General features: G+C 42.6%; 1 protein-coding gene across 1 annotated transcript in view; it reads right to left on the minus strand.

The window, feature by feature from the left end:
- Positions 1 to 895: 895 nt before the first annotated feature.
- LOC122928115 (bromodomain-containing protein 8-like) overlaps positions 896 to 19,585 on the minus strand; it is a 33,143-nt gene continuing 14,453 nt past the window's right edge. Inside the window, exons 3-8 of the mRNA XM_044280621.1 lie at positions 18,094 to 18,324; positions 6,425 to 6,564; positions 4,817 to 4,900; positions 2,518 to 2,586; positions 1,922 to 2,099; positions 896 to 1,005 (exon numbers count right to left, since the gene is read on the minus strand). Coding sequence (XP_044136556.1) covers positions 967 to 1,005; positions 1,922 to 2,099; positions 2,518 to 2,586; positions 4,817 to 4,900; positions 6,425 to 6,564; positions 18,094 to 18,324 — 741 coding nt within the window. The 3' untranslated portion in view covers positions 896 to 966. The remainder of the gene's footprint in view (positions 1,006 to 1,921; positions 2,100 to 2,517; positions 2,587 to 4,816; positions 4,901 to 6,424; positions 6,565 to 18,093; positions 18,325 to 19,585) is intronic.

Consider the following 19,585-nt stretch of genomic DNA (forward strand, 5'->3'; position numbering starts at 1 on the left):
CTAGACAGATTTACTATTGGGACTAATTAAAAAGTCGCAAAAAAGTCGCAATTTCACTCCAGTGAGGACCATGCTTATCTTATGAGACTTTTTAATAGAACATGCGACTTTTTCATAAAAACTTGCAACTTTTTCATAAAAACTTGCGACTTTTGAAAAGCTGCTTACTGACGGATAAACTGCTACCGTCAAACCACATTTATTACAGTCTTAAAGGGCCGATCATAAAACTGACTTTAGCCATATGTGAAAGTGGAGTGAGCTGTCAGAGTCGTGATAAATCTGGCCCCAAATGTTTAGGTCCCCTAGAGGGGAGTGAAAAATGGAAATGTAAAAAACGAGAAATCACAGCGTCATTAAAGGACGATGCTCTTGTATAACCTTATGTAGGGGCACAAAGTGTAAAAAAATTATAATAAAATAAACACAAAAAATTAATAATAATAGTCCACCCTGCAGATACTAGTCCAGTCCCCGACGGCCATAATCTATATATTGCCTATATCAAAACAACCATAACAAAAAAGGCACACCATTTTAAAAAAGTATTTTAATTGCATGCTGTGCTCTTAAAAAGATTTAAGAATATGGAGAAACGGGTATAAAAAGTAAAAGCAAGAAAAGAATAAAATAAAAATGGCATAAAATAAAGCCCTGTGTATGACTGAAACATGACCCAAATTATTAATATCATCAAACAAGAAAAAGTTCTGGCTTTTGTAGCTACATGTACTAAAGAAGACAAAAATATATCTGGTCAAAATGTGAACTGGTAACAACAAAAAGGAAACATGCCAAAAAAACTTTTTAATGCTTTTTGAACAAGCATACAAAACAAACATGCAATACATATAATATAAAATCAAACATATACAACACTGCTTTTTTTTTTTTCCAGGAGCCAAACGTAGCATTAATATTAAATATTAATAGAACTGAAGAACTGTATGAGAAAAGCAAAATATTCTATTCCTTTTCACTTTGTGTCACTTGCTCATTTAAAACCTAAGATACAAAAAAGACAAAGGGGATACAGATTTAGTGAAAATGACTTGCTGTTAAATTTCCCTGTAGCACCACTGCACGGCAAATAAAGGGGCTTCTGTGCATTATTGATTACTAATCTATCCTTTGGATAGATCATCGGCATCTGATCAGTTGGGGTCCCATACCCAGGACCCCCGCCAATCAGCTGTTTGAAAGGCAGCGGCCCTTGCAACTATTTGACATTGATGGCATATCTTCGTAACAGACTTCTTTGTAGTAGTCTCTGGCTGAACCCTCTCCATAAACCCATTAATACTTGTGGGCTCTTTGACAACACTGCTCCTTCTTGCACACAGTGCCATTAGCAGGACAGTAAACAGACCTTTAAATGTTATAAAGCCTCCTCCCCCAAGGAAATAGGACAAATATTAACAAAATCTATTCATCCTATTTATGCCCACCTCATGGCTTTGTCTCTATGCCATTAGCCTGTCAGTTGATATACTTTATTGCAGTGCATGCAATGAAATTGTTGGGACTGAGCTGTCTTAGGGCTCATGCACGCGGATCTGCAAAACATGGATACCAGCCGTGTACATTCCGCAATTTGCAGAACGGAATGGGCAGCCCACGATAGAATTGCCAATTTTTGTCTGCAAAACTGACAAGAATAGCACATTTTCTATTTTTTGGGAGCAATGGATACGGACAGCACACGGAGTGCGGCTCAGATGCAGACCCAAACAACGGTCATGTGCATGAGCCCTTACTGACAGCCCAACTATTGTATGTTCTGTGTCTGTGAACTGAAATAATCAGTTCTGTTAGTACAAATCGATGGTTTCATAAGGTTTTCTGTAAATGATCACCTTATTAATGATGGAACACAAAGTGATAATTGGTGAAAGATCATAATGGCTTAGCATCAACATACCTGTAGCAACTCCTCTACATCTCTTTGTATCTCCAGGGCTTTCTGGTGAACAGTGTGATAGATGCTGTTGTACATCACAGCATTTTGGAACATTAACAGAATGTCTCTCTGGAAATCTGCACTTGTCCTTATATTTCCCTTTATTAGGCCCCGTTTTATTGTAGAAAGATCCGTAGGTCTAGAAAAACAAGCACTCATTTCAATACCTGCCTCTGTGCACATATTTCATTCTAATCCTTTGTACGGTAACTGATCAAAGATGTGAACGGATGTTGGGAGGGGGAACGCATTCTTCTTTTAATTTTTCATTTCATCGGTATAAATATTCTGGTAAAGGAATTTTAAACTTGTAGATGTCAAAATATTGTAAAAAAAATGAAATTCTGTCAGTACTGGTGCCTAAAGCTGGTAGTCCATCTTCACAGAAAACCATGTGTGTAAAGAAAAGTGTTTCACATTACAAATAAACTCAGATAAGACATTTCTAATGGTGAAAAACTGGATAATGGAAACCAGAAAAGAAACTCCGTAACCATACATTATTTAGAGCACACACTTATATAATACACTATATTGAAAAAAACACCTGTACTAACCGTTTAACAATCTCCTTATATCCTGGGGCCTCTCTGTCTGTCAGTGGCTTACGAAACGGTCCTGCATATCTGCAATAAAATGCAGACGAGACAGACATATAAGCTTATTGGTTGCATGGATATTAAAGGGGTAATCCTCAGAATAGGTTATCATTATCACACCGGAAGTAATCCGAGTCCCGGTGTTCTGCCACTTTTCTATACCCGGACAAAAGTCTATACCCGGAAGTGATGTAGCTGCACCGGAAGTCACGTGGACGTGTTGGAATCAACTGGAGGAGGGGGTGTGCGCGCTGCGCAAGCGCATTCGGCTAAAGTATGTTAATCTAGCAGAACGCCCCTGCATTTTCCCAGCCCTCCATTTCTTTACTATCCATCTCTTTCTTTACCATCCATCTCTTTCTTTACCGTCCATTTCTTTCTTTACTATTAATGGCGGCATAGAGCTAGTTTTAGCAAATGCCGAGCGCAGCGAGGCCAAGCCCGATGCGTGGCGAGCGAAGACTATAGACTTTTGTCCGGGTATAGAAAAGTGGCAGAACACCGTCACCCCCACCGATCAGCTATTTCAGGAAGCTGCAGTACTCACCGGAGCTCCGGCAGCCTACCAAGCACAGCACTGTACATCGTATTGTGGCTGTGCTTAGTATTGACTTGAATGGGGCACAGTTGCAACTAGGCCATGTGAATGATATACGATGACATCACTTGCCGACAAGCGGTTGTGATGCTCATGGGGCGCCTAGCGTCTTCTAACAGCTGATAGACAGGAGTCCTAGGTGTCGGACCCCTGCAGATCTGATATTGATGAGCTATCCTGAAGATAGGTCATCAGTATCTTTTTCCAGATAACCCCTTTAGCTGTACTATTTGAATACTGTTACATAACATAGTTCAAGACATTTGTTTTATTATCTACAATTTATGTAAAATAATTTTTTTCCTATACTAGGTAAAAAATATCACACCTGACATCTTCAATTTTTTGCAGATTATATTTTATTTCCATAAGGTCTTTGCTAGACTATGTAATTTAGTCGCAAATTACAATTTTGTCCAATTTTTGCTAATATTCACTGCTGGCTGCAAAGTTCCATAAATATATAGTTGTGTGTATTAATTATTAGGTTATATTTTTATACACAGTGTGTATAAATATAGATGTAGAGAATGTAGATTTAGGTAACCTAGAAGCGGTGACGGTACGACAGTATACATTTTTAACCCATATGTGGATGATTACCATATATTGCATGGCCTCTGTTCCAGTGTTTGCTTTTTTAATGGTACATTTTTTTATTTTTTTAAAGGTTACAAATAATAATTACATTTATCATATATAATAAAGAATATATGTTTCTAATTTAGTTACAATAAAGATTTTTCTATAACAGAATTCTTTGTGTTGTGGTTATAAAAGGATAGTGCAAATAATCTGTCTATTTTGACGATTCTACGGGTGGGTTCACATCAGCATTAATTTGGATCAATGGATCTAAGTAAAACTTCTTCAAAAACAACTTGATAAAAGGGGTCAGCGGTACCCCGAAACCCATCATTGAGTAAATAGAAATTTGTTTAGCAACAATTGTGAAAGTGCACCCCCTGTTGTCCACACGCTCGACTTCTATGGTCCGGCGTTTTCCTATTTCCATTTCTACTGTTTACTCAATTGGAGGTGTGGCTCCCCGCCCAAGATGATTGGACAAGTTCAGGCTGCATCAACTGTTAACCATCTCCATTAGGCCCACATTGTGGTTGCACCTAATTTGGTGCAACCAAAATAGGTGAGCAAACCATTTCCCACTATTGTTGATATAGTGTTTATTTGACATACTCACCCTATCAGTGCCTTTCTCTCCTCATTGCCACTATTTGCAACAATCTGTCAAGGCAACTGCAACCATCTGGTTATGTGCTTTCAGGAAATATATAGGTTTTGGGGGTGCACTTACTTTTCAAGGACTGTAATCCCTGTATTGTATAGGCTGCTATTTTTCATGAAAATATGTGCACGTGAACTTAGGCCTAAGTGATATGTATTAACTCTACACATGTTGAATGTTTATTTTTAAGAATTTGTGGACCCTATAACTTTCAGATCGGGTCACACTTTTACCCACTATTATCTCCTTTTATGCAATTTTTTATGAAAAATTACATTTGATGCACAGTTGCATAAAAGCGTCTGTGTTGTATATTTATATATTGTATATTTTGTATATTTGTATATTTTTACTGTGGATATTGTTGTGCACAATGTCCAAACACTTCTGGCAGCGAATAGGTTAAAACACACCTATGATCTGCTACCATCTTCCAAATGGATCCCAACTTCTTTCTGATGTTTTTCTGGTTGGGTTCTCTAGTACTTAAAAGCAATCTGAAAAACAGATAGATATATGACTGCACATGTATACACAAGCTGTAAATGTATGCACTGTTCAGTATCATGAAATTTCTTACATGGCCTGAGAGCTATGGACATCCACAAGTGCCATTGCCATCTAAGGAATTAGATTAAAAGGGTTGTGCCAAGTTTTGAAGTTATCCCATATCCACAAGATAGGGGATAACTAACTGATCAGTAGGGGTCCAACTGCTGGGACACCCACGATCCCGAGAATGGGGGTTGCCCTTGGGGATCGCGCAGGGCAAGGCCTTTTTTATTTACAATAATACACTGCTGGGCGGAAGTCACTGGCTCTGATCGTCTGGCTTTAGCGCTGCCCTAGTCTTTTTACAGGCTAGGGCAGCACTAAAGCCCGCCCATCAGTACCGGTAACGTCACCGGGCTCACTGCTGGGCGGAAGCCTCCACCTGGCAGCCCTAAGGAGAGCCTGATACCAGATCTCCTGAAAATGCCTTTTCCCTGCGCGATTCAGTGTCAGGAGGGATACCTGGGTGAAAATATGGGTATGTTCGGGTTCAGCTCTGAACCCAGACAACCCCTTTAAGCTGTGGGGACATGACTTAACACAGGCCCCAGTAAAAATGCCCCTGTTGGTGCCCCCTAGTATCACAAATGTCCTATTAGTGGCCCCCAGTATTAATAAGGCCCCCATTAGTGGTCCCCAGTATTAATAATGCCCCAGTAGTGACCCCCAGTATTAATAATGCCCCAGTAGTGGCCCCTAGTATTAATAATGGGCCCATTAATGGCCCCCAGTAAAATGAATGCCCCTCCCTAGTATTACTTTTCTTCCATTAGCTCCCAGTATTAATAATGCCCCCATTAGAGACCACAGTATTATCAATGTCCCCTTCCCCACTCTTCTTGTGCAAAAAAATAAAATAAAAAATAAACCTTATTCATTTGATTGTGCCTTGGTGAACACTCGCTGCATACTGAATGCGAAGGACAAGACCTACACTCCAACGTGGTGACATTTTGCAGGTCCTGCTGCTTCCAGTCAAAGCGAAACGCCATCACGCTGGAGCGCAGGGCCTGTCCTGCACATCCAGTGAGCAGTAAGTGTTCCCCACGGCAATATAAAATGGATGAGGTGAGTTTTATTTATTTAACATAAGCAGAAGAGGGGTCAAAGGCTGTACTAATGAGCGCTCCACAATGGAAGCACTCATAAGTAATAGTGCACAGGTGGCAACCCTAAGCACAGCCCACACAGAGGGCTCTGAGTGCCCCCTCTGGTACGCCTGCCATAGGTTCGCCACCACTGCCCTATCGTGTGGATAGGGGATAACGTTAACCTTGGCACAACCTCTTCATTTTATTTACTTTGTTGTGATTTACCTATAGCTTGTAAGATATCTACAAGCAGTCATGTCAGCACAGTTTAGAGAACAGTAACATACTTGTATTTCCCAAACAGGATACCAAAATCATATTAATAGAAGGTAATAAAATGTTGTGCAGAACTTCGCTCATGGAAACTAAGACACTCACAATTCAAGCATTGAAGTAGTCTTTGGCATTATACATTCGGTGTGCTCAAAAACAGAAATCTCATTATTTTGGTTCATAGGAGGAGGAGAATCCACTTCTGATACAGGTTCATTGAAATTTGTTTCCGCCACATCCATGTCCTAAAAATAAAATGTAAATGAAATAATGGAAAACAGATTGTAGAACAGGCAAAGGAGGATTTAAAGGGCATCTGTCAGCAGATTTGTACCTATGAAACTGACTGACCTGTTAGGGTACTTTCACATCTGCGGCAGAGGGTTCCGGCAGGTAGTTCCGACGCCGAAACTGCCTGCCGGATCCGTCAAAATGTATGCAAACTGATGGCATTTGTCCTGAACAGATTGCTCTCCATTCAGAATTTATTAGGCTAAAACTGATCAGTTCTTTTCCAGTACTGAGCCCCTAGGACGGAACTCAATGCCGGAAAAGAATAATGCTAGTGTGAAAGTACCCTTACATGTGCACTTGGCAGCTGAAGGCATCTGTGTTGGTCCCATGTTCATTTGTGCCCGCATTGTTGAGAAAAATGAAGCTTTAAAATGCTAATGAGCCTCTAGGAGCAACAGCAGCATTGCCATTATGCCTCTATGAGGCTCTGCTCTCTCTGCAACTGCTGCACCCTCTCCACTTTGATTGACAGGACCATGTATGATGACATTTACACTGCCTGGCTTTCACGGACGTTCCTGCGACAGGTGGCAAAAGATTAGTGAGACTGGCAACATGTGGTTTGATCTGACATGTTTTCCGTTTGGATCAAATGACGTCTGGACACTAGGTATTCCTGTATATGAACTCACCTACCTCTGGGGACTGTTCATATTGGTAGTTAGTCAGAACTTTCATTAGGGTTTTTCTAGGAGGTGGCCATCTCCTTTCCCTAGTTTCCAGGCCTTATTCCCTCACCCCTTCCCTTCCTATGTTTGGTGTGGTGTTTCCCTCCCATACCTGAATATGACACTGGCCCTGTCAAAGTGCAGAGGGCGCAGCAGTTGCTGAAAAATAAAGCCCCCATTGCTCCTAGAGGCTCATTTACATCTATTAAAACATAATTTTTCTCAGCAATGTGGGCACACATGAACATGAGACCAACATAGATGCCTTCAGCTGCCAAGTACACATGCAACAGGTTAGCCAGTTCCATAGGTAGAAATCTGCTAACAGATGCCCTTTAACAAAATATATGCAAATATTAAATGTAATTATTGTAGTGACCGAATAAGGGCATCACACATTACACTAATCAATACAATAATCTTCTGTAGGCATTTTTATCTAGGCTACTTTAACATTAGCAGCAGCCTTCTCCGTCAGGCTGTTCCAGCGGGTGAACAGCTTGCCAGGTCCGTGCTGCTGCTAGTTCACGTGTGCCGCCAGAAGTCCGCTCTGGCCCCATTGACTATAATGGGGGCAGGCCAAAGGTCTGGCTGCAGCATGACAAACATGCCAAGAGGCGGGCAGAATAAGGCTACTTTCACACTAGCTAAGGGACCAAAAGTAATGGGACAAATGGCTTCTCAGCTGTTCCATGGCCAGGTGTGTGTTATTCCCTCATTATCCCAATTACAATGAGCAGGTAAAAGGTCCAAAGTTCATTTCAAGTGTGCTATTTGCATTTGGAATCTGTTGCTGTTAACTCTCAAGATGAGATCCAAAGAGCTGTCACTATGAGGGAAGTAAGCCATCATTAGGCTGAAAAAAACAAAACAAACCCATCAGAGAGATAGCAAAAACATTAGGCGTGGCCAAAACAACTGTTTGGAACGTTCTTAAAAAGAAGGAACGCATCGGTGAGCTCAGCAACACCAAAAGACCCGGAAGACCACGGAAAACAACTGTGGTGGATGACCGAAGAATTCTTCCCCTGGTGAAGAAAACCCTCTTAACAACAGTTGGCCAGATCAAGAACACTCTCCAGTAGGTAGGTCTATGTGTGTCAAAGTCAACAATCAAGAGAGAGAAGACTTCACCAGAGTGAATACAGAGGGTTCACCACAAGATGTAAACCATTGGTAAGCCTCAAAAACAGGAAGGCCAGATTAGCGTTTGCCAAACGACATCTAAAAAAGCCTTCACAGTTCTGGAACAACATCCTATGGACAGATGAGACCAAGATCAACTTGTACCAGAGTGATGGGAAGAGAAGAGTATGGAGAAGGAAAGGAACTGCTCATGATCCTAAGCATACCACCTCATGAGTGAAGCATGGTGGTGGTAGTGTCATGGCGTGGGCATGTATGGCTGCCAATGGAACTGGTTCTCTTGTATTTATTGATAATGTGACTGCTGACAAAAGCAGCAGGATGAATTCTGAAGTGTTTCGGGCAATATTATCTGCTCATATTCAGCCAAATGCTTCAGAACTCATTGGACGGCGCTTCACAGTGCAGATGGAAAATGACCCAAAGCATACTGCAAAAGCAACCAAAGAGTTTTTTAAGGGAAGGAAGGGGAATTCTATGCAATGGCTAAGTCAATCACCTGACCTGAATCCGATTTAGCATGCATTTCAGTTGCTAAAGACAAAACTGAAGGGGAAATGCCCCAAGAACAAGCAGGAACTGAAGACAGTTGCAGTAGAGGCCTGGCAGAGCATCACCAGGGATGAAACCCAGCGTCTGGTGATGTCCAGACTTCAGGACGCTGCAGTATTTTCTCCGGCCAAATACCACAAAAGGGACTGAACTGGAATTCCGGTTCCAGCGCTGTGATGCAGGACATGGAGTGAAGGAGCTCTGATAACCGCTCACCCTAACAGCGCACCTGCTCAAAGTTCAGTGCCAGAAGGGAGACCGGGAGTGGGGAGGAAGGTCCCCTGCATACCAAGCACATTCGGTTCATGGACCGATACCTCCTGAGGATCGGGAGACGAAAAAGTACGAGACTTACAGGTGTGTGTGAAGGGGCAATGCTCGGCAAGATGGCGGATTCCCGCCCTGCTTCACCAGAGTTAGCTTCAGTCGCATTGCCACAGACTCCCACGCAACAAGGTGACTCTAAGGTGGCACCGGCAATTGATTATAAGACTCTAGCCATTGAGGTCGCCAGACACCTGGCACCCGACATTAAGAAGACACTTTCTAAAACTCTGACGCAATCGCTGCACAAGTTACATGAGTACAGCATGACTCCCGCCTGGATGAACTCGAGCGCAGAGTGTCCTCGATGGAGGACTTAGCAGCCAAGTCAGAGAATGATGCCCAGGAGTTGGTTAAACAAAATGGCATGCTGAGAGATCGTCTGGAGGATCTGGAGAACAGATCCAGACGGAATAATCTGAGACTGCTGGGACTACCAGAAAGTATCAAGCTGCAGGCCCTCATGGATATATGCGAGCAGGAGTTACCAACAGCTCTGGGACTAGAAGGCAGGTGCAAGGTGGAGAGAGCTCACAAAATCGGGCCAAACCCAGAAATCCGTGGCCCACGTGAGCAACGACTTAAAGGGGCACCACCAAAACCTTGCCAGGTTATCATGAAATATCTGGACTACTGCAACAAGGAGGCAATCTTGAGGGCCTTTAGGTCCAGAAAAGAACCGCTGAAGATCAGGGGTCACTCAGACCTATTATTTGCTGATTACTCAGCGCTAGTGGCACGGATGAGGAGAGACTTTAGCCAAGTGTGTTCGGCTCTGTATAAAAGGCAGATCAGATTCCAACTGCAATACCCAGCCCGCCTACGGGTGACCTTACAAGATGGCACTACACGTTTCTTCAGAGATCCAATAGAGGCTGAAGGATGGTGTCTACAATTGGGGACCAAGAGCCGAGCCGAGAGCAAGAAATCCAGATCACCTAACCTGGCAGATCATCAGGACTCGCAAGTACACCTGGAGGAGGAGCCGCAGGCGAGTCAAGATCCAAGGGTTCGGGAGAGAGACTCTCATACAGGTGACCAATGCTCACCGGGCCATAGGAGAGCACAATTCAAGAGCAGATGACTGTTTGCAATAACTCAATATATTATTGAGTCATGAGTATCCTTCATTTTATAGTAGGTCACCACAGTTAAAGTAAAAACGGTTCAGATAGTTGCGCATCAGAACAGTATATGTAAGCTACATGCCATTGCAAGGGCTAAGGTTATGTCTTGTTTGATTTTTGTATTATGTCACCTCAGTTTAAGCAATGACAGTTAGATTAGTTATGCACCAATACTGTTAATGCTTAGTGTTAATGTTTACAGCAGGCTATTTTATGGGGTAATGTGTTATCTTCAAGGGGAGGTTGCCGGTATATCAGATTTCACATTGTGGAGGCAATGTCACACTAGCCTGATAGAGCCAAAGCAACCAAGGGGTGGGTGAAGTTTTGCATCTCAGAAAAAAGGAAGTTGTTAAAGCGTGTGAATTCAGGGGAAGAGGAAGGTTTAAATACTACTGTTTATAAGGGGACGATAGAGGGGGGGGAGGGAGGTATAATTTGACGGAGGGGCATCACAGTCTATCTTAGCATATAGTATCGCAGACAGATTCCACCAGTACCTTAAGGGGCAGTGTGAATAGGGTGTCGTATTGAAAGTGGTGTCATGGAATGTCAAAGGATTGCAATCACCGCAGAAAAGGTCGATGGTGCTCAGACACCTCAAAAAGCTGAGCCCTGAGATAGCACTACTGCAGGAAACGCACATGGACACAGGGGATTTTGAGCGTATGGAAAAATTGTGGGTGGGGAAGGCTATTGGTTCCCCTGCAATCCAGAAGAAGGCGGTAGTCCTGATCCTGCTCAACAAGCAGTTAAATTGTCAGGTGGTGCGTCACACAGCTGATAACCAAGGGAGGTGGGTCAGCGTCCTACTTCAGGTGCAAGAGAGGCTATATAGTATTTATTGCATTTATGGCCCGAATTCCAGCAATACCCAATTTTTTGCAGAGTTATAACAAACTCTCCTACAAGATGATTGCCCTAACAAAATCATAGGGGGAGATTTCAACTCAGTGGTAAGAGCCTCATAGGATAGAAAAAGGGAAAGGAGAGGATTAGGTGGGAATAGAACGCAGGATAGGCCCATGGAACCACTAATGGAGGGGGTGGGTTTGATTGACCCGTGGCGCAGCTTACAGCCAGATGATACACATTCTACTCCCACGCAAGGGATTCCTGGTCACGTATAGATTACATCTTAATACACCAATCCTTACAGGGCAGAGTAGAGTCGGCGACCATAGAAGACATGGTCATATCTGATCATGCGCCGGTGGTGCTGATTTTGCGGGATACTTACCGCAAGGGCTCAGACTATCTGTGGCGGTTTCCATCACATATGATCTCAAACGAGGATTTTGTGAATAAAGTAGTGAGCTGGTGGGAGGAGTATCAGGATACTAATATAGAACATATGGGAGAGCAGAAACTGTTCTGGTCAGCATCCAAAGCCATAATGTGAGGGAGGATAATGAACTATGTATTTGGAATTAACGGGCTTCTGTCACCCCCCAAAAGTCATTTTTCATTTTTGGGCTAATTAAAATCCTTATAGTGCGATTATTCAATATATAATGCTCTTACATTTTTCTGTGGTTTAGTTTCTTTAAAAAACGCACTTTTATAATATGTTAATTACCTGGCTACCAGCCAGTAGGGCGGTTGCTTGCTGGTAGCAGCCGCATCCTCCTTTCAAAAAAACACCCCCTCCTCCTGTTGATTGACAGGGCCAGCGAGCGCTCTCCTCCTTCGGCTGGCCCTGTCTGCGTTCCAAATCTCGCGCCTGCGCCGTACCGGTCTTCAGTCGGCGCAGGCGCACTGAGAGGAGGACCTCGCTCGGCCTCTCCTTCCTCAGTGCGCCTGCGCCGGGTGTAGATGTGACGTCCTCGGCGCAGGCGGACTGAGGAAGGAGCGGCCGAGCGAGGACCTCCTCTCAGTGCGCCTGCGCCGACTGAAGACCGGTACGGCGCTGGCGCGAGATTTGGAACGCAGACAGGGCCAGCCGAAGGAGGAGAGCGCTCGCTGGCCCTGTCAATCAACAGGAGGAGGGGGCGTTTTTTTGAAAGGAGGATGCGGCGGCTACCAGCAAGCACATTGGGAAAATCTTTGAAATGTTAGAGGATTTCGGGTCATACTCAGGGTACAAAGATAATACCTCCAAATGTGAACTTCTGACTATTTTCAGACAAACGGAAGGCCATACACTTACCACCTCATCTTTCAGTAACACAAGTGAAATTCCACATAACATACTTGGGTATTAAGATCGATAAACATCCACACTCCCTATATCAACTTAACTACCCTCCGTTGAGAGCCAAAATATTAGCTGACCTATCCAGATGGAAAAACCTACCACTCTCCTTGACAGGGAGATGCCATCTAATCAAAATGATGGAGATGTCCAGGCTCTTATACCCGCTTCAGACAATACCAGTACTCTTCCGACATGCAGACATTACACTACTAGAAAGGGGGTTCACTGGTTTCATCTGGAGGGGGAAGAGGCCGAGAATAGCGCTAGAGACACTAAAACTGCTAAAAGAACACGGGGGGGGGGGTTACATTTCCCAGATATCCAAGGATACAACCTGACATGCATAAGCAGACATATCCTAGATTGGATAAATAAGACGTCATATCACTCGAACTTGCACTTGGAAGGGCAACTGGCTGCACCTTGGGATCTGGTAGCACTGCTACACACTAGCTTACCCAAACTCCCGCCCACAATAAAAAGATCCTTAATATTGAGGGTGTCCCTCAATATTAAGTGACATAGAAAATCATGAGGAAGCAATTCCAATTATCATACCAATTTTCCAAGCACCTCCCACTCTTGCATAACCCTGGGTTTGAACCAGGAATAAATAGCAAGCTATTTCAGTCCTGGGTCGTAAAAGGGATTAGGAAAATGGGAGATCTCTTTAAGGAAGGGGAAAACCGTTGGGCCACACTACAGAAAATGGAGGAAAAATGGGATTTGCAGGGACCAAATTACTTACCATATTTGCAAATGAGAGATTATAGCAGGAATCTTGTTAAAGATCTCTCAAGGGAGTGGAAGACAAATGACTTCGACACAATACTAAATCTTAAAACCAGACCTACAATTACGTTGTTATATCATCTGCTGAGGGACAGATGGAGATCAAAAAATCGTACGAGAATATTCAACAAATGGGGACAGATACTGGGGATAACAGAGATTTCAAAATGTGCCTACTCTGGTATAGCCTCTCTATTCAGGACAATAGCTAATGAGAAGTGGCGAGAAACCCATATCAAAATATTGCATCATGCGATTTACGGTTTCAACTTCCCAGGCAGAGCTGGGGATTCAGAACGCTTGACAGCATGTCCCCGGTGCAAGACACAGCTGACTGATCTGTTTCATGGCCTGTGGAGTTGCCCCAAGCTGGAAGGGTTCTGGAAAAAGGTGGGTCAGATCCTTAGACGAATAAGCAAGTTTCAAGGAAATGTTACGCCAAGCATGGTAATATTACATGTTGCAATAGAGTCAGGGAGTATAGACGTGGAACAGGAACCCAAAAAGGTTTTATCACAAGCGGGACATAGGCTATTGATGGTAGCCAAAAGCTGTCTGCTCAGAATGTGGCTTAAACCTGAGGTCCCTACTAACGACATGATACTCTCCCAAATGAGACATACATTTCATCTAGAGTGGCTTGATGCACTTAGTAAGAAAGAAGTATTGGGTAGGAAGTTATATCAAGTATGGAGGAATTTCATGTTGGAGTATATCCCTGAGTCAGAATATATAAGGATAATGTCCCCATTTAAACTAACAACATGGTACTTAATGGAGGATCTTATAGATGGGTTGGGGAAACTAAAAGTATGTGAAGGAAGAGATAGGCATTAGTAGCACTATATTAGAAGAATCATACAACGAGATAGGGGGGAAAGATAGACTGTGATAGGTTGGTGATGTGAATCTAGGGAATGGTAGGGGGAGGGGAGAGGGAAGGGGGGGTGATTAAAAGTAATGCATAAGTGATGTTTTGTATATCAATGTAAACAACAATGACTCTTTTGTTATGCTGATTTTTATTTGGCATTTAAAAATTTCAATAAAGAAATTTTGAAGAAAAAAAAAAGGACTGAACTGATGCATCCTGATGCATACTGAACGGAATGCTCTCCATTCAGAATGCATTAGGATTAAACTGATCAGTTTTCCCCTAGGACGGAACTCAATACCGGAAAAGAATAACGCAAGCGTGAAAGTACCCTAAATGGGACAGATCTTCAGGTTTTGAGATCCTGTGCTAGTGTTCCGTTAGATTTCCCTACCTTGTGAGATTTCCCTACCCTCATCACTTCCAGCCGCACTGGACATGACGTGAGGAGGTGTGCCGCGCAGGCGCAAAACAACGGGGTAGGAAAATCTCAAAGCAGAGTTAGCTAGACACCGGCCAACACTGCGCATGTGCCGGGAGCCTCACCAGCGGTTAGGGTAGGGAAAAAGCACTGGCCCGTAATTTTTCCCTTCCCTAATGCCGGATCCGGCATTAATTTACATTGAAGTGTATTAGTGCCAGATCCGTCAAAACGGATTCAGTTTCACAGACCGAACAAAATGCTAAAGAAAATTATACTGGATCCGTTTTTCTGGATGACCCCAGAGAGACAGATCCTGATCCGTCTGACAAATGCCATCAGTTTGCATACGTTTTGACGGATCCAGCAGGCAGTTCCAGCGACGGAACTGTCTGCCAGAATCCTCTGCCGCAAGTGTGAAAGTACCCTAAGACAATCGCCCCCCAAAAAAAACGATGGCTCTCAGAATATGGAAACACTAAACCATGATTTTTTTGTTTAAAAAATACTGTTATTGTGTAAAACTTAACTAATATGCATACTTTTTTATATTTATTTATCGCTGTGTCCGTAAGAACCTGCTGTATAAAAATATCACATGAACTAACTAACCCCTCAGGTGAACTGTGTAAAAAAAAGCCATTTTTGGTCACCTTACATCACAAAAATTGCAATACTAAGCGATCAAAAAGGTGTATGCCCCCCGTAAATAGTACCAATCAAACCATCACCTGCAAAAAATTAGCCCCTGCTTAAGATAATCGGTCAAAAAATAAAAAAGCCATCACTCTCAGACAATGGAGACACTAAAATATGATTTATTTTTTGCTTCAACACTGCTATTATTGTGCTAAAGTGGAAAAAAAATATATATAAGTTTACATATTAGGTATTGCCGCGTACAACCTGCTCTATAAAAATATCACATGACCTAACCACTCAGGTGAACACCGTAAAAATGTTCAAAAAATGCAATTTTGTCACCTTACATCACAAAGTGTATTACCAAGCGATCAAAAAGTCATATGCACCCTAAAATAGTACCACTCAATCCGTCATCTCATACCGAAAAAAATTAGCCACTACTTAAGACAGTCGCCCAAAATGTAAAAAAAATATGGCTTTCAGAATATGGAGACACTAAAAATATATATATTTTTTTATGCTTTATTGTGTAAAATTTAAACAACCAAAAATATTGGCATTGTCTAGTCCGTAACAACCTGCTCTATAAAAACACATGACCTAACCTGTCAGATAAACATTGTAAATAACAAAGAATTAAAATGGTGCCAAAACAGCTATTTTTTGTTACCTTGCCTCTAGAGCAACTAAAAATCATATGTACCCTGAAATAAGGGTACAAAACTGCCACCTTATCCCCTAGTTTCCAAAATGTGTTCATTTTTTTTTTTTTTTTTTTTTTCTACTCTAGGGGTGCATCAGGGGGTTTTCAAATGTGACATGGCAGCTTAAAATTATCCCAGTGAAATCTGCCTTCCAAAAACCATATGGCATTCCTATCCTTCTGCGCCCTGCTGTGTGCCCGTACAGCAGCTTACGATCACATATGGGTTGTAGTTTCTAAAATTGGGTCATTTCTGGGTGGTTTCTATTATAAGCCTCACAAAGTGACTTCAGACCTGAACTGGTCCCTAAAAAGTGGGTTTTGATTTGCTTCTAAACTTCTAAGCCTTCTAACATCCCCAAAAAATAAAATGGCATTCACAAAATGATCCAAACATGAAGTAGACATATGGGGAATGTAAAGTAATAACTATTTTTAGAGTTATTACTATCTATTATAAAAAGTAGAGAAAAAGAAATTTGAAAATGTGCAAATTTTCAAAAATTTTGGGTAAATTCTTTATTTTATTTTTTTATAAATAAAAATGAAATTTTTTTGACTCAATATTACCACTGTCACGAAGTACAATATGTGACGAGAAAACAATCTCAAAATGGCCTGGATAAGTAAAAGCGTTTTAAAGTTATTACCACGTAAAGTGTCACGTCAGATTTGCAAAAAATGGCCTGGTCCTTAATGTGAAAAATCGCAAGGTCCTTAAGGGGTTAAGCTTTCATTGTCTATGCCAACTGTCATCAAATTTTCTAATTGCAGCTGTTGTCATGTAAAAATTTAGGAAAGGGTTATTGCACTACACATTTCTAGGACAGGCCCCACTGAACCTAAGAATTTAGTGCTGTGGACCTTTTAAAATTCTATCCTGCATGGCCGGTGGCTGGGAGCACCACTGTTTGGCAAAAATTAATATTCAGTTGAATGTGAACCCTTCATTCTTAAGATCAGTGGGGATCCCAGCAGTCAAACACCCATCAATAAGAAAGTGATGTAAATTCTAAGACTATGCCATTTCATTTTAATGGGAAACCCATTTTAAAGGGCTTCTGTCAGCCCACTAAACCCTTTTTTTTTCCCCCGTTAATATTAATCCCTACACTGCAAGCTCCCTGTACATATGCTAAATATTCATTTTCGTTCAGTAGATATTGTTAAAAATCAAGTTTTATAATATGTAAATTACCTTGCTACCAGCAAGTAGGGCGGCTACTTGCTGGTAGCAGCCGCATCCTCCTCTCATCATGACGCCCCCTCCGCCGTTTGATTGACAGGGCCAGGGAACGGGTTCGTTCTCTGCTGGCCCTGTTCTAATTCAAAATATCGCACCTGCGCCGTACCTTTCTTTAATCGGTGCAGGCGCACTGAGAGGCGGCCTCTCTCCCGGCCGCTCCATCCTCAATGCGCCTGCGCCGGGTGTGGATGTGAAGTCATCGGCGCAGGCGCACTGAGAGGCGGCCGCTCTGTCGGCCGCTCCATCCTCAATGCGCCTGCGCCGATGACGTCACATCTACACCCGGCGCAGGCGCATTGAGGATGGAGCGGCCGGGAGAGAGGCCGCCTCTTAGTGCGCCTGCAGCGATTAAAGAAAGGTACGGCGCAGGTGCGATATTTTGAATTAGAACAGGGCCAGCAGAGAACGAACCCGTTCCCTGGCCCTGTCAATCAAACGGCGGAGGGGGCGTCATGATGAGAGGAGGATGCGGCTGCTACCAGCAAGTAGTCGCCCTACTTGCTGGTAGCAAGGTAATTTACATATTATAAAACTTGATTTTTAACAATATCTACTGAACGAAAATGAATATTTAGCATATGTACAGGGAGCTGCGGGCGTATAAAGTTTGATCAAAATGTGAACAAAGAAACCTCATGATCATTTTGGAAAAGTGTTAACTTAGCAGCAATAGACCCCTGTAAGCATTACATACAGTATGTTGACCATGTTGTCTTTTTTTCTTGTTGTCTTGTGGTTTTATTATATAAGGACCATGCCACATTTTCATCAAAAATATGTTTTACCTGTGTGCAGGCCACAACAGATTCAGTTAAAAGATTGTCTGAAAATTGAATTGTGTCTATTGTCTGGTATTCTGTCTTCCCAATTTCAAGAAGACTTTTGCTTTGTACGTTATTTTCTTGTTTACTTCCTAAGAAGTCTCCATCACCAGAACTACTACTCTCCATGCAGGAAATTTCAGGGCACCTCAATAAATCATCTTCACTGGCAGTAGACTGACAGGGATCTTCAACCTGCAATTGGCAAAAGAATAATAAGTGTAAACATATTCTACATCAAATATCCTGAGAAGCACAGGTTATATAGATTCTTCCCCCAGCACATTTAATCATGCATCTCACTAAGGCTACGTTCAAATATTTAATATTTCTGGAAGACTCAAGCATTGATTCCACAGCAAAATTTCCATCAAATATCCTTCAATTCTCTATACAATGCAACTAAACGTGGCATTTCATACTTAATTTGCATGCAGCAAAAAAAGATCTCGGCAGAATACACAGTCACATTCACTTCAGTCCATGCCTGTGTTGCAGACTGCAAACAGCGGTTCTGCAATACACGGGCACTGGCCCGGGTCCGTCATCCGCAATATACGGCAAAAGATAAGACAGAGCGGAGGCACGGATCGGAAGCCCACAGAAACACTCAGAAGCCCTTCCATAGGTTTTCGGGTCCGTGCCTCCGGACCACAAAAGATAAGACATGTCCTATCTTTGCCACATTTTGCCGATCGTGGACCCATTCTAGTCAATGGGTCTGCACTGCAAGCATGAAGTTCAAACTGCCCATGACTGTACATTATGGACCGCTATTTGCAGGCCACCATACAGTCGTATGAATGAGCCCTAATGCAAAGTAGACCCTTTAAATGACAAGTCACACATCCACAGCAGAAATCAGGCTTGGACTTCTGCAGTTGATTCTTTGTAAAATACATGTCAGGCTCTACCATAGGTAACATGCAGACACAGCTGTACGGAAGGAGCTTCTAAAGTTAAAGTGCATAAACAAGTTACAAGATTTGTAAATGCAATCATAATTCAACATACACTGTGGCTCACTTTGGCGAGAGGTTCCGGTCTTCTATACCAACCTCACCTGAGACTGCATTATTGTCTTCCCAGGATGGATCCAACAGATCAAAAAGAGAACCTTGAGACTCTTTGTCTTAGCTATGCAACAAATAATTCCACAAAAGTGGTTAAATACCGAACGGTTGCAAAGATTAACTTGGGTTATCAGCAACCTTCGGAACTCCAGCTGCTGTGAAACTACAACTCGCACCATGCAAACAGGCTCGGCTTCTGTTCTAACTCCCATATAAACTGAATGAAGAAGTTGTAATTTCTGAACAGCTGGAGTGCCGTAGGTTGCTGATCCCTGGTATAGAGGGACTCAGAGTAGATCATAATACTGCATATACCTTTGCAACGGTTTGGTCAAACTGGCTACAGTTTCATAGATCTCCGGCCTTTTCGGACTGTTTAGACA

Source organism: Bufo gargarizans, chromosome 2 (genome assembly GCF_014858855.1).
Source record: "Bufo gargarizans isolate SCDJY-AF-19 chromosome 2, ASM1485885v1, whole genome shotgun sequence".
In the NCBI taxonomy this organism is placed as follows: Eukaryota; Metazoa; Chordata; class Amphibia; order Anura; family Bufonidae; genus Bufo; species Bufo gargarizans.